The 12,229-nt window shown below is 45.0% G+C and overlaps 1 protein-coding gene across 1 annotated transcript in view; it reads left to right on the plus strand.

Moving 5' to 3' along the window:
* IL17RD (interleukin 17 receptor D) overlaps window positions 1-11,156 on the plus strand; it is a 66,535-nt gene extending 55,379 nt beyond the window's left edge. The window contains exons 8-13 of the mRNA XM_077776684.1: window positions 219-284; window positions 2,194-2,248; window positions 3,315-3,425; window positions 4,199-4,383; window positions 7,937-8,882; window positions 9,650-11,156. Coding sequence (XP_077632810.1) covers window positions 219-284; window positions 2,194-2,248; window positions 3,315-3,425; window positions 4,199-4,383; window positions 7,937-8,882; window positions 9,650-9,762 — 1,476 coding nt within the window. The 3' untranslated portion in view covers window positions 9,763-11,156. The remainder of the gene's footprint in view (window positions 1-218; window positions 285-2,193; window positions 2,249-3,314; window positions 3,426-4,198; window positions 4,384-7,936; window positions 8,883-9,649) is intronic.
* The last annotated feature ends 1,073 nt before the right edge of the window (window positions 11,157-12,229 follow it).

A 12,229-nucleotide genomic window follows, 5' to 3' on the forward strand; every position in this document is an offset into this window, starting at 1 on the left:
CTGGAGGAATGGTCCTGGGCTCTCCTGGGCCTTTTTATCAAAGTGAAGTTCAGATACCATGTAGCAGATACATGTGGTAACTTTCTGACCTAATTGATGTGTTCTGAACATGATTAAGCCTGGTGGCCTGTCTCCTTTAGCTCTAGGGGGGAAAGAGCAGTCCAGGTGACCTTTCTTTAAGAAGTGAGTTTCAAAAGTGTTGTTTTGTTTCTTTGTAGGAGCAAAATACAGAGACAACCAGCTGCCTCCTTCAAAATGTTTCTCCTGGGGATTATATAATTGAGGTATGTATAACTCCAGAAAGCCCTGTTATTCATTCTACAGAATGAATCTAGTTCATGTAGAATTCCAACTGTTTACAACACTAAAATTTCAAGCCATCAAGGGTGTGTACAATTATATTTTTACATGGTCCTTAACATGCTTTTACAAATTTATATGTAATCAATCTTTGATTTTTCTCATTCAATATTTCAAATATTTCATATAAATATTTTTATGAAACCATAGAGTTCATGATTTAGAATTTCTATACAGTATTCCTTTGTAGGGGAGGAAGAAATTCCTTTTTTCCTCCCTGGGTTCTTCTAGCTGTTTTAGGAATTAAATTGACATGAGACAGATTATGGGGAGAAGAAAACCAGAGTCTCACTTAGTGCTCACAGAGGCCCAATAATGAAATTGAGACCCAATGAAATGACAGAGGCAGGTGTAGTTTTTATACTTTTTAAACAAAGAGATGCTAAATTATTGAGGAATTGACAGGATAAAGAAAATAGACGTTTAGGAGCTTTACTTAGTAAGGAATTCTAAAAGGGATTTAGGCTGATGTAATAAATTAGAAAAAAAGTTTATTTCTGGCTTATTTCTACAGCTTTCCCGACTTTCAAGTCCCTATCTCAGACCAGAAGGATATTGTTTTTACTTGTTCATACAATGAGGGTATTCATTATATGGGAGATCTATTTCCTGGTTTCAGGGGGACAGAAGGGAGGGTCTGAGTGCCCTTGCTTGTTCCCAAGTAACTTCATTTCAAAGTATTTATCAATAGGCCATTGTGGTACCTACTGGGACAACCTGCCCTGGGCCCCTACACCTTCATACTACAAAAATATGTTTTTAAAATTTTAGATTTAAAAATCTTTTAGTGGGACACCTGGGTGACTCAGTCAATTGAGCGTCTGACTCTTGGTTTTGGCTCAGGTCATGATGTCACAGTCCTGGCATCGAGCCCTGCACTGACAGTGTGTGGAGCCTGCTTAGGATTCTCTCTCTCCCTCCCTCCCTCCCTCCCTCCCTCTCTCTCTCTGCCCCTCCCCCCTCCCCCCACTTGCATGCTTACTCTTTCTCTCAAAGCAAAAGTTCTCTCCATTACATCTGCCTATCCCTCTCTAGGTTTCTGCTGACATCTTCTGTATAAATATAGATGAAGTTCTAAATACCACAGAAAAAAGCATGCAAATGATATATATTTTTCTTCTTGTATTTTACTTATTTAATGTTTTTATTTATTTTGAGAGAGAGAGACAGAGCATTAGCAGGGGAGGGGCAGAGAGAGAGGAAGACACAGAATCTGAAGCAGGCTCCAGGCTCTGAGCTGTCAGCACAGAGCTCGATGCAGGGCTCAAATTCACGAGCCATGACTGAGCCACCCAGGCACCCCTCTTCTTTTATTTTAGATTACTTTTTTAGTATCAAACGTACTACAAAAATAGGAGTAACACAAAAATAGAAAAAAAGAGAAAAAAAGGAAATTAAAAATTTGCCCATAGTCCCTCTGTTCAGAGAAACCAACATGTCTCAACATTTTGGGAGAAACACTAATTGTATGACTTGGTAGCTGTATGTGGTTTTGAGCGGACGCATCCTCTTAAAGCATTAATGGGGCCCCGTAAAATTAGTAGTAGAATGCCATTGTAATTGAGGATTGTTAGAATGTGGAACTCACCAGCTAAATTCATCAATGAATGAACCATGTTTGATTCATGAAAGGAAAGGTAATGAGGTTAAGGGTTGTGAGTTGGTAAAGTGAGATGGATCTGACTCCATGTCTAGTCCCAGCTCATACATGATCACAGACAGCAGCTCTCCTTCCTCCTGCCCCCCAACTGTTCATAGATGGAAACATGAATGAAATCTGTTGAGATGTTATCACTTTTATAAAATAATGATACAGCATCCTCTGTTTTTCAGCTTGTGGATGACACTAATATAACAAGAAAAGTGATGCATTATGCCTTAAAGCCAGGTATGAATTTTTTTTTTAATTTTCTGTGTGAAATGTTGGCTCAGGACTACAGCAGACCATGCTATTTGATACTTTCTATACTTCATGGTTTACAGAATTAAAACACAGCATCTGAGCTCTTGTCTTTTAAAAAGATGTTCCATTGGGACGCCTGGGTGGCTTAGTCTGTTAAGCAGCCGACTTGATTTCGACTCAGGTCATGATCTCACGGTTTGTGAGATTGAGCCCTGCCTCCCCCCAAGTCGGACTCTGCATTGATAGTGTGGAGTCTGCTTGGGATTCTCTCTCTCTCTCTCTCTCTCTCTCTCTCTCTCTCTTTCTGCCCTTATGTGTGTGCACTCTCTCTCAAAATAAATAAATAAACAAACTTAAAAAAAATAGAAAAGCTATCCCATCAAAGCTGACTTTCTTTCCATCCTAATGTCAAATGCCTGGAAGACTGACGCCAGTGTGGTTGGTGTGTGTTTGTGTGTAGCTGGGACTAAATAGTCACTTGTCCTTGGAAGAAAAGTGGTGGGAGGTGAGGTTTCCTTGGGCAGAATTCTTATGCACAGGTATTTACTTTCCCAGCAATTCTAACTGCTGTATTCTACAACCCTTTAAAAGGAATCCTTTTATAATCACCAGACCAGTACTAGAGAAATGTGGTCAAGGGGACCTAGAATCTGTTACGCAGCTTATGTTTAAAAAGAGTGGGGAAGTGGGGCACCCGAGTGGCTCAGTCGGTTGAGTGTCCGACTTGGGCTCAGGTCATGATCTCACATCTCATGCTTTCGAGCCCCAGAGCCTGCTTCAGATTCTGTGTCTCCCTCTCTCCCTGCCCCTCCTCCACACATGCTTGGTTTCTCTCTCTCTCTCTCTCTCTCTTAAAAACAAACATTTAAAAAATACTGTTTAAGCTAAAACATGGAAAGAGCCTAAGTGTCCATCCACGGACGAATGGATCAAGAAGNTTAAAAAAATTTTTAAAAATATTGTTTAAAAAAGGGTGGGGAGGGAGGGAGATTTCCATTTGACCTTGTTGTTTTGCTTAAGTTTCAAGCCTCTTCTCTCTGAAATTTCCCAGCACACTCCCCGTGGGCGGGGCCCATTAGGGCTGTTGCCATCACTGTGCCTCTGGTTGTCATCTCGGCATTTGCCACCCTCTTCACTGTGATGTGCCGCAAGAAGCAGCAAGGTATCTGTCTCTGTGGCGTGTTCCCCCCAGGGTGACAGGACTGCAGCCAGCACAGGGAGCCTGGGAGCCCTTCGTCCCGCCCAGAGCGGGCGTCTGGGAAGCCACATAGCGCCTGCAGTTCCTAACATCCAAAGCTTGACTTTTAACCTCAGGAGCCATGAACACGAAGTTGTAATTCTGTTCTCAAATTCAAGATAGTAAATTCAGGAACATAAAGGAAGTGTAAAGGTCCGAGTAAGATGCAGAGGTAGGGCTTGTCACTTCTAAACGTCAGGTGCCGGGAAGGAACTTCCTAGGGGAGCTTGGAAATGTTTCATACCTCGGTCTGAGTGGTGGTTGCACAGGTATATACTTAGATAAAAATTTATTAAGATGTACGTTTAAGAGCCATATGCTTTATAAGTTATATCTCAATAAAAGGCTTTTCTTTTCTCCCCCACCCATTTTGTTTAAGAAGGTCGGCTGCCAGTACTTAATTGAGCTGGTAGTTACACCAGCTCTCTGCTGGCCGGGGTGGTCCATGCAGTTTTCTCGGCTTACGTGAGGTCAGTGTCAGGCAAACAACAAATCTTGGCCATTTGTTTCTCCACTGGAAAAGTCAGCTGTCCCATTCCCAGTGGTGACCCCAGCGGCTGGGGAGGTGGGACACTGGACACGTGCTCAGGTGGACATGTCAATGGTTGTTTCTTCAAGGTGGCATTAGGTCCTGAGTCTTAGGGAACAGGACAAAGCATCGCTTGTAGGCATCAACCTTATCTTCTTTTCCAATTTAGAAAATATATATTCACATTTAGATGAAGAGAGTTCTGAGTCCTCCTCGTACACCACGGCACTCCCCAGAGAGAGGCTCCGGCCTCGGCCGAAGGTCTTCCTCTGCTATTCCAGTAAAGATGGCCAGAATCACATGAACGTTGTCCGGTGTTTTGCCTACTTCCTCCAGGACTTCTGCGGCTGTGAGGTGAGGATTCTGAAGTCCCTTCTCTGCCCCTGGACAGGACACATGCTCCCATGCTCCTCACTGCTTCCTGGACTCCTTTGGTGACTCTCGCCATCCACCAGGGGCCAGCTTCCAAATGGGGGCAGCCTCACACTGCTTCAGTCTGTCCTACCTATCGCCAGCACTAAATGTTTCCTAACACTTAGTCCTAACCCTGACACACTACTGCTCAAAAGCTTTAGTGGTACCTCCCTGGCGGGAAGTTTGATAAACATCAAAAAGACCATGCAGTTGCACGGAGGGAAATGGCACGTGCCCTGGGAACATAAAACAAGAGGGGTGGCGTGTGGTCACTCAAGACATCTTGATGAGCCTTGAAAGGTTAAGAGAAGATGGAAAATAAAGCATTGGGTTTAGACAACTCTTTGGAGAAGTTTTGCTGAGAAAGGAAAACAATAATGCGTGAAGTACTCAAATGGTCGGCTCAGGTTTCTTGCCTATTCTTTTGAGTTAAGCTATTAATATGTAGCTTCTCTATAATGTCATAGTACTAATTTTAGAGTGAAGTTTGAAGCTCTCGTGGAAGGCACACTCTGTCTCTTGACAATGCAAAAGCTGTACAGTAATTGTGTAATTGAAGTTATTTGTGCTTTGATACTTCCTGCCTGCTGATAGGTTTTAGTCTTTGCATGTGGCACTGCTGCCCCCTAGTGTCAAGAACACCTATTTCCAAGGCTGAAGCACGAAGCTACAAAGATGGGCCGACTGGCCTGCGCACTGAAAAACTAACAGCAAACTCTAGCTGGTGCCACAGTCTTCAGACACAGACAACTCATTTGCTCTACTTTGTAACTAACTAGTCTCAGGGGGAAAAAGTCTTCCAATTATGAGTGTGATACTTAAGAAAATTTGCAAACAGAAAAGGATGACAAAGAAAATGGCCTGTAATCTCAATCTGGAGAAACGAAGAACCACAGTTAATATTTGGTGTATTTCCCTCCAATTTTTTTCTCCATAGGTGAATTCATGCAGATGATTTTTTCCCCCGTCTCTTCATTTAATAACTTTTTACACTACTGAAAGTTCTATGTAAACTACAATTTTATTTCCTTGCTTTTTAAGTTTTTATTTAAATGGCTATTAGTAAAACATACAGTGTAATATTATTTTCCAGTATAGACAGTAGTGATTCAACACTTCCATACAACACCTGCTGCTCATCATGACAAGTACCCTCTTTAATCCCCATCACATTTCACCTACCCTCTACCCGCCTGCCCTCTGGTAACCACCAGTTTGTTCTCCATAGTTAAGAGTCTCTTTCTTGGTTTGCTTTCTCTTTCCTTCCCTTCTCCCCCCCCCCGATTGTTTTGTTTCTTAAATTCCACATATGAGTGAAATCATATGGTATTTGTCTTTCTCTGACTGATTTATTTTGCTTAATATAATACTCTCTAACTCCATCCGTGTCATTGCAAATGGCAAGATTTCATTCTTTTCTATGGCTGAGTAATATCCTATGAGAGAGAGAGAGAGAGAGAGATAATAGTAAAATATGATAAATAACATAAATATATATATGCATGCCACATCTTTTTTTTCCCATTGTCAAGTTAGCTAACATACAGTGCAGTCTTGGTTTCAGGAGTAGGTTTTTGTGATTCATCACTTACATACAATGCCTAGTGCTCATCCCAATAAGTGCCCTCCTCCATGCCCATCACCCATCTTCCCCACCCTCCCAACCCCCCACCCTCATCAACCCTCAGTTTGTTCTTTGTATTTAAAGAGTCTCTTATGGTTTGCCTCCCTTTATGTTGTATCTTATTTTTCTTTCCCTTCCCCTCTGGTCATCTGTTAAGTTTCTCAAATTCCACATGTGAGTGACATCACATGATATCTGTCTTTCTCTGACTTATTTTACTTAGCATAATACTCTCCTGTTTCATCCATGTTGTTGCAAATGGCAAGATTTCATTCTTTTCCGTCACCAAGTAGTATTTCATTGTTTATATATACCATATTATCTTTATTGATGGACATTTGAGCCTTTCCATAATTTGCCTATTGTTGATAACGCTGCTGTAAACATCGGGGTGCATTAGCAGTTTTGTACTCTGAGGAAATACCTAGTAGTACAATTGCTGGATCATAGGGTAGTTCTAGTTTTGACTTTTTAAGGAAACTCCATACTGTTTTCCAGTGTGGCTGCACTGTGCAATTTTAAATAGCCAGTTGATCCATAATATCAATTTACTGTAATTAAGTTATTTCATATTGTTAAACAGCTCAGGAGTTCAGTTTTGCCTCATTTCTGATGATTTTCCAGAGATAGTAGCCAGGCTGGGTCCAAGATGGGAAAATTTTTAAAATGCTTGGTATATATTCCCAGTTAGCTTTTAGAATGTATAATGCTAGTGAGAATTAAGGAAATATAAGACAATTAGGATTATTTTCAGCAAGTGAGTGGATGCTGGGGACCTTCTGCCCTTTGACAACACATTAGAGCCGAAAAGGAAGACGATGTCATTTCAGAACCCCTTTCTCCATAGGAGATAATCCTGCATTCAGGCATAGCCACTGAGAATTAGTTTCTTTTCTTTCTTTCTTTCTTTTTTTTTTTTTTAAAGATTATTTATTTGTTTTTGAGAAAGAGAGAGTGTGCACGCACACGCGCAAATGGGGGAGAGGAAAGAGAGAAGAGGGAATCTCAGGCAGGCTTCACACTATAAGTGCAGAACCCAATGCAGGGTTCCAACTCATGAACCATGAAACCTGGGCTGAAGACTTAACTGACAGAGCCACGCAGGCACCCCTGGGAATTAGTTTCTGAGCCACAGAAAGAAAGAGGTTGATACAACTGCCAAGAGATGTTTTCAGCAGAATCAGATGAAAGTGGTCTGAGCAGGTGAGGCCCTCTGAAGGGGACGTGTATGCCTGGTTTTCCTTCCTTTGTCAGTGCCCCTCTCCCAAATGCCCTCCCAGAACCTCCTTGGGGTTAAAGGCCTTATAGGGATATGATCCCATAGATTGCCGTGAAGTCATGGGGGGAGGTGCCAGTCATTCACAAGTGCATTAACCAGAGTGGCTGTGTTATTGCAGTCCACCACCCTCCTCTCTGGCCATTGACTGACTGGTAAACAGCATGGCTGACCTTGGGGCCAAGGAGGTCTTCATTGTCAGTTATGCTCTCTAAGATGTGAGTCAGTCAGCATTGTGGGCAGCTCTGGCATCCAGAACTGAGCCCCATTTGCTGCCTGCTTTGGGGTCCTTCACACACATCCTTCCATCGTCACCTTCCAGATTTTACTTCAGGATCTTCCCTCATAGAGTCAATGTGTTTGTTAATGGCCCCACATTAGGCCAAAACAAGGGCACAATGCAGAGGGCCTGGCATGTGACCATCCCCCACAGAATGTGCGCTGTTCTCAGAGGCCAGCGGCCTGGAGCCTGCACACAGCAGTGCTGATAATACTTAGGGGACATATGATGTGACCTTCTTATAACACTCTTGTTTTTCTTACCTGACCTGACCCAGGAGTGCAGGTGAGTGAGGTCCCTGATCTCTTTCCAGGTGGCTCTGGACCTGTGGGAAGACTTCAGTCTTTGCCGAGAAGGGCAGAGAGAGTGGGTCATCCAGAAGATCCATGAGTCCCACTTCATCATCGTGGTGTGTTCCAAAGGCATGAAGTACTTTGTGGACAAGAAGAACTACAGGCACAAAGACAGCGGCCGGGGCTCCGGGAAAGGCGAGCTCTTCCTGGTGGCTGTGTCCGCCATCGCTGAAAAGCTGCGCCAGGCCAAACACAGCTCCTCAGCCCAGCTCAGCAAGTTCATCGCCGTTTACTTCGACTATTCCTGCGAGGGAGATGTTCCCGGCATCCTGGACCTGAGCACCAAGTACAAGCTCATGGACAACCTTCCCCAGCTCTGTTCCCACCTGCACTCCCGAGACCTCGGTCTCCCAGAGCCCGGGCAGTGCCCCGGACAGGTGAGCAGAAGGAACTACTTTCGCAGCAAATCAGGCCGGTCCCTTTACGTCGCCATTTGCAACATGCACCAGTTTATCGATGAGGAGCCCGACTGGTTTGAGAAGCAATTCATTCCCCTCCGCCCTACCCCACTTCACTACCGGGAGCCAGTGCTGGAGAAGTTTGACTCGGGCTTGGTGTTAAATGATGTCATGTGCAAACCAGGGCCTGACAGCGATTTCTGCCTCAAGGCTGAGGCAGCGGTCCCCGGGGGCTCTGGGGTGCAGGCCGACTCGCCCTCGGAGGGCCAGCACTTGGGCCTGGACCAAGAGGTGGAGGTGGGGCCCGGGTCCAGCAGCGGCTCCGTCCTGCGCCCCCTGTTGCATGTGGTGAAAGCCTCCAGCCCCTCAGATATGCCCCGGGACTCGGGCATCTACGACTCATCCGTGCCCTCCTCGGAGCTGTCCCTGCCCCTAATGGAAGGACTCTCAGCAGATCAAACAGAAACATCTTCACTGACGGAGAGCGTGTCCTCCTCCTCTGGCCTGGGTAAGGTGCAGGAGAGCCGAGACTGCCTTTGTGACATAGGCCACAGCCTTTGTCCCTAATTCCCAAATCCACGCATGGTTTTTCCTAATGGGGGCATGGACTTATTGGCAATGAAACCTCATGGGAGGTAACACAACTCCTTTGATAGTCTCGATTTATTCCAGGCATTGGGAATGTTCACATGTATGAACTGCAGAAACACTGATGCTAAGTTAGAGTGAGCTTGCCCAGACCCTGTAAGTGGTGTTATGTAACATGCAGTGTGTGTGTTATATCACCTTCCTGAACTCCGTAGATCTGACTACCAAGACACAGCTTGCCCCAGGGGTATTGGATGAGGGTCTGTGGGCTTGTATCTTTGTTGAGATTTGAGGTGTTCACCACCCCTCTTCAATGCAAGTGCTTTGAAAGCCACATCTTGTGATCTTGGGGTCGATGGACACAGCATTCTCTCCATAATGTCTCAGCACAGGGCCAGGTAGGAGGGCTCTGTAGAAGAGCCCTGCCTCCCCAGGCATCACCGGCAGGATGCCATCTGGGGCTGCTCCTTACAGTCCTATGGCCAGCGTGAGTCAGGCATGCAAACCCTTGACCCTCAGGTAAGGAAGCTCGTCACCAGGATGAGAGTGCCCTGTCTTGACCCGGTTGGTATGCCTGCTCGTTTGTAAAGCCCACAGTCCAAGTCTAGATGCAGCCACACTCTGGCCTTGGCCCCCCACCCAGTGAAGTGCAATGACGTGTGGCTCTGCCCTGTTTTCTTTCCTTAGGTGAGGAGGATCCTCCCGCCTTCCCTTCCAAGCTCCTCGCCACTGGGGCATGCCGAGCAGAACCTGGTTGCTGCAGCTACACTGGTGAACTCCATGCGGTCGCCCCTTTGTAACAAAATGGAAGAGTCTACGCATTGCCACTTTAGCTGCTGCCTCTCTCTGGTGCCCCAGCTCTTCTGTCTGGTTGAGCAATCTACTTGGAGCTGAGGTCTCCTACAAGGATATTTGGAGTGAAATTTGGGCCAGTACTTGCTCTCCTTGCCCATCCCTCTACCTGATATCTTGGCAAAGTGTCCAATTTTCTAAAACCATATGGATCTCTGGAAGGCATGTCCATAAGGTCTGACAGCAGCTGGTCACATTAGGTCAGACCTTGGATTAGAGCCAATTCTGGGAGGTCGGGAGGAAATATGCACAGAGAAACAGGAAAATACCTACACTGCTTCAGACCTTGTCCATTCGCTGTTGGCTACTTTGATTGGAAATGCTTTGTGGAAGAAGCACTTTTAGTACCACTACAGCCACAGAAATCAAGTGCCAGTCTATCTGGAATCCATGTTGTTACAGATGATGTTCTTGTCTGTTTTGGGTGTAGAATTTAAAATGACATGGATGTTTAAAAAGCTCTGAGTCAAAGGTCAAGGAGGTGACTGTATATCGTATCATCTTTCATAAAGTGAGTCTTTATGTATTCGTGGGCACCATGGCAGGCTGAGGTGGGGGCTGCAGGGTCAGGCAGATCATCTAGATGGTTCTTTCTGACATAGGTTGGTCAATGACCAGAAAGCGGCAAAACTCAGGACACTGGACCGCCTCTTGGTTTGAGTAGGCATCGTGTGGGGGCTGGATCTGCCTGCCAAGTTTCCCTGGGGGTTGCATTTACTGCCCAGTACCTCAGATGTTGCTGCCTGGAAGTTTATTTTTAAAAGACTAATACCCAACTGGCTGTGTTACTGAAAGCCGGAGTCCGTGCTTCATTCGGCTTCTGACCTAAAGCTGTGTCCAGAATATTAGGGATCAGAGTCCACTGAAATACGGCGGCCTGTGCAGGTGGCAGCGCTGAATCTGCTGAACTGGTTTTGATTGATGATAAATCTCATTATAAGAAGGTGGAAAGAAGGCTGTCACAAAGATGAGTTTGCTCTTCTAATATCATCTGAAGAAGACATGAGACCTGAAGTCATTCAATTCTTGAATCTCAAAGTACTCCCCCCACAACCCAGCCTGTGAATCGTGTTTCACTGTGTGTTTCTGTTGTTTTTAGCCAATGAAAGATTGGTCTCTTGTGCTTCTACCAAAAATAGGCATTTAGAACTTAGGAGGAAAGAATTTACTTTAAAAAGGAAAAGTAAATGTTCTGTTTTTAATGAATGATGTTTCTACAGAATTTCTCTTTCCAAAGGGAGAACAGTTATTCACATCCTGCTTATCTGTTAGCATGTGGGTAATGACGTCGTGGTCTCTCATATGGAATCCCTTCTCCCCGGGTCCTTCAGGAGTTGTGAGCATCTTTCTCCATCCTTTTCGTGGGTGCTGTTGGTTTTGGGCACCCTGCTTTTACTCAGCACTACACAGGGGACCCTGGGTTTTACTCCTTTAGCAGATAGGACCAATATTACTCTGAGAAACGTCTCAAGGAGGGGTTGGGAGGTAGAACGAGACAGGACTTTTCCATCCAAGCACATGCTCGGCAGGTGGGGAGGGGAAGCTTTGCAGCCTTGTTGGAAAGAAGAGGTTTGTGTGTATTTTTGATGCAAATGCCACACTCCATGTTCTGTAAAGGCAGCTGACGGCTTCTTGGGAGAAGAACATGCTTGTTCTCTGGCATCAAGTTTCCTGCAGCTGCTCTGCAGGGGAGACGAGTGAGCCACAGAACCCCCTCCCCCACAGAACCAGGCATCCGGCTGGAGAAGAGATGTTCCATGTTACTGGAGAGTCTGGGGCAAATGCAGAGTTCTTGCCTACACATGCCTGTCCTGCCCTTCCACTGTCAGGATACATTCTGCAAGGGCTATCGGTCAGTCCAAAGTTGCTAGCGTGAAAATTCACTTTGGAACGTTATCAGAGAGATTGAAGGCAGGAAATGGTATGTGCTCCAAAGGAACCCTGGGGAGTTACTTTTAGGATAGATATTCAGGTTTGCACATAAAATGAGGCATCTCTGAGAAAGCGACCCTAGGAACAGCATGGAGGACTGGCGGGGGCATCAACTGAGCTCCGTGAGTGCGGACAGAGAACTTGCTAAATGAACTTCCTTCTTATGAAAATGCAAGAGAAAAAAAATGTGCTAGACCAAAAATCAGGTTAAGTTTTAGATTAGATTTACAGTTTGGATACTTATTTTCAAATACTAATGTTTCTTACGTTCAACACAAGCAGACTCTTAATATACCAAGTAACAAAACCACAGTGTTGAGATGTCCCAACTTCCTGGTTTTGCCCTACTACTTTCGTTTTTTTTTTTTTTAAATCTCCCCATCTTGTACTGGGAATGAAAACAGTTGCCTTGTAGATTAAGGCAAAACATCTGCTTTAAGCAGACCTGCATTTTTTGACTGATACATTGTTCCAGACAATGGA

The sequence above is a fragment of the Crocuta crocuta genome, unplaced genomic scaffold, assembly GCF_008692635.1.
Source record: "Crocuta crocuta isolate KB4526 unplaced genomic scaffold, BGI_CrCroc_1.0 scaffold87, whole genome shotgun sequence".
Taxonomy (NCBI): domain Eukaryota; kingdom Metazoa; phylum Chordata; class Mammalia; order Carnivora; family Hyaenidae; genus Crocuta; species Crocuta crocuta.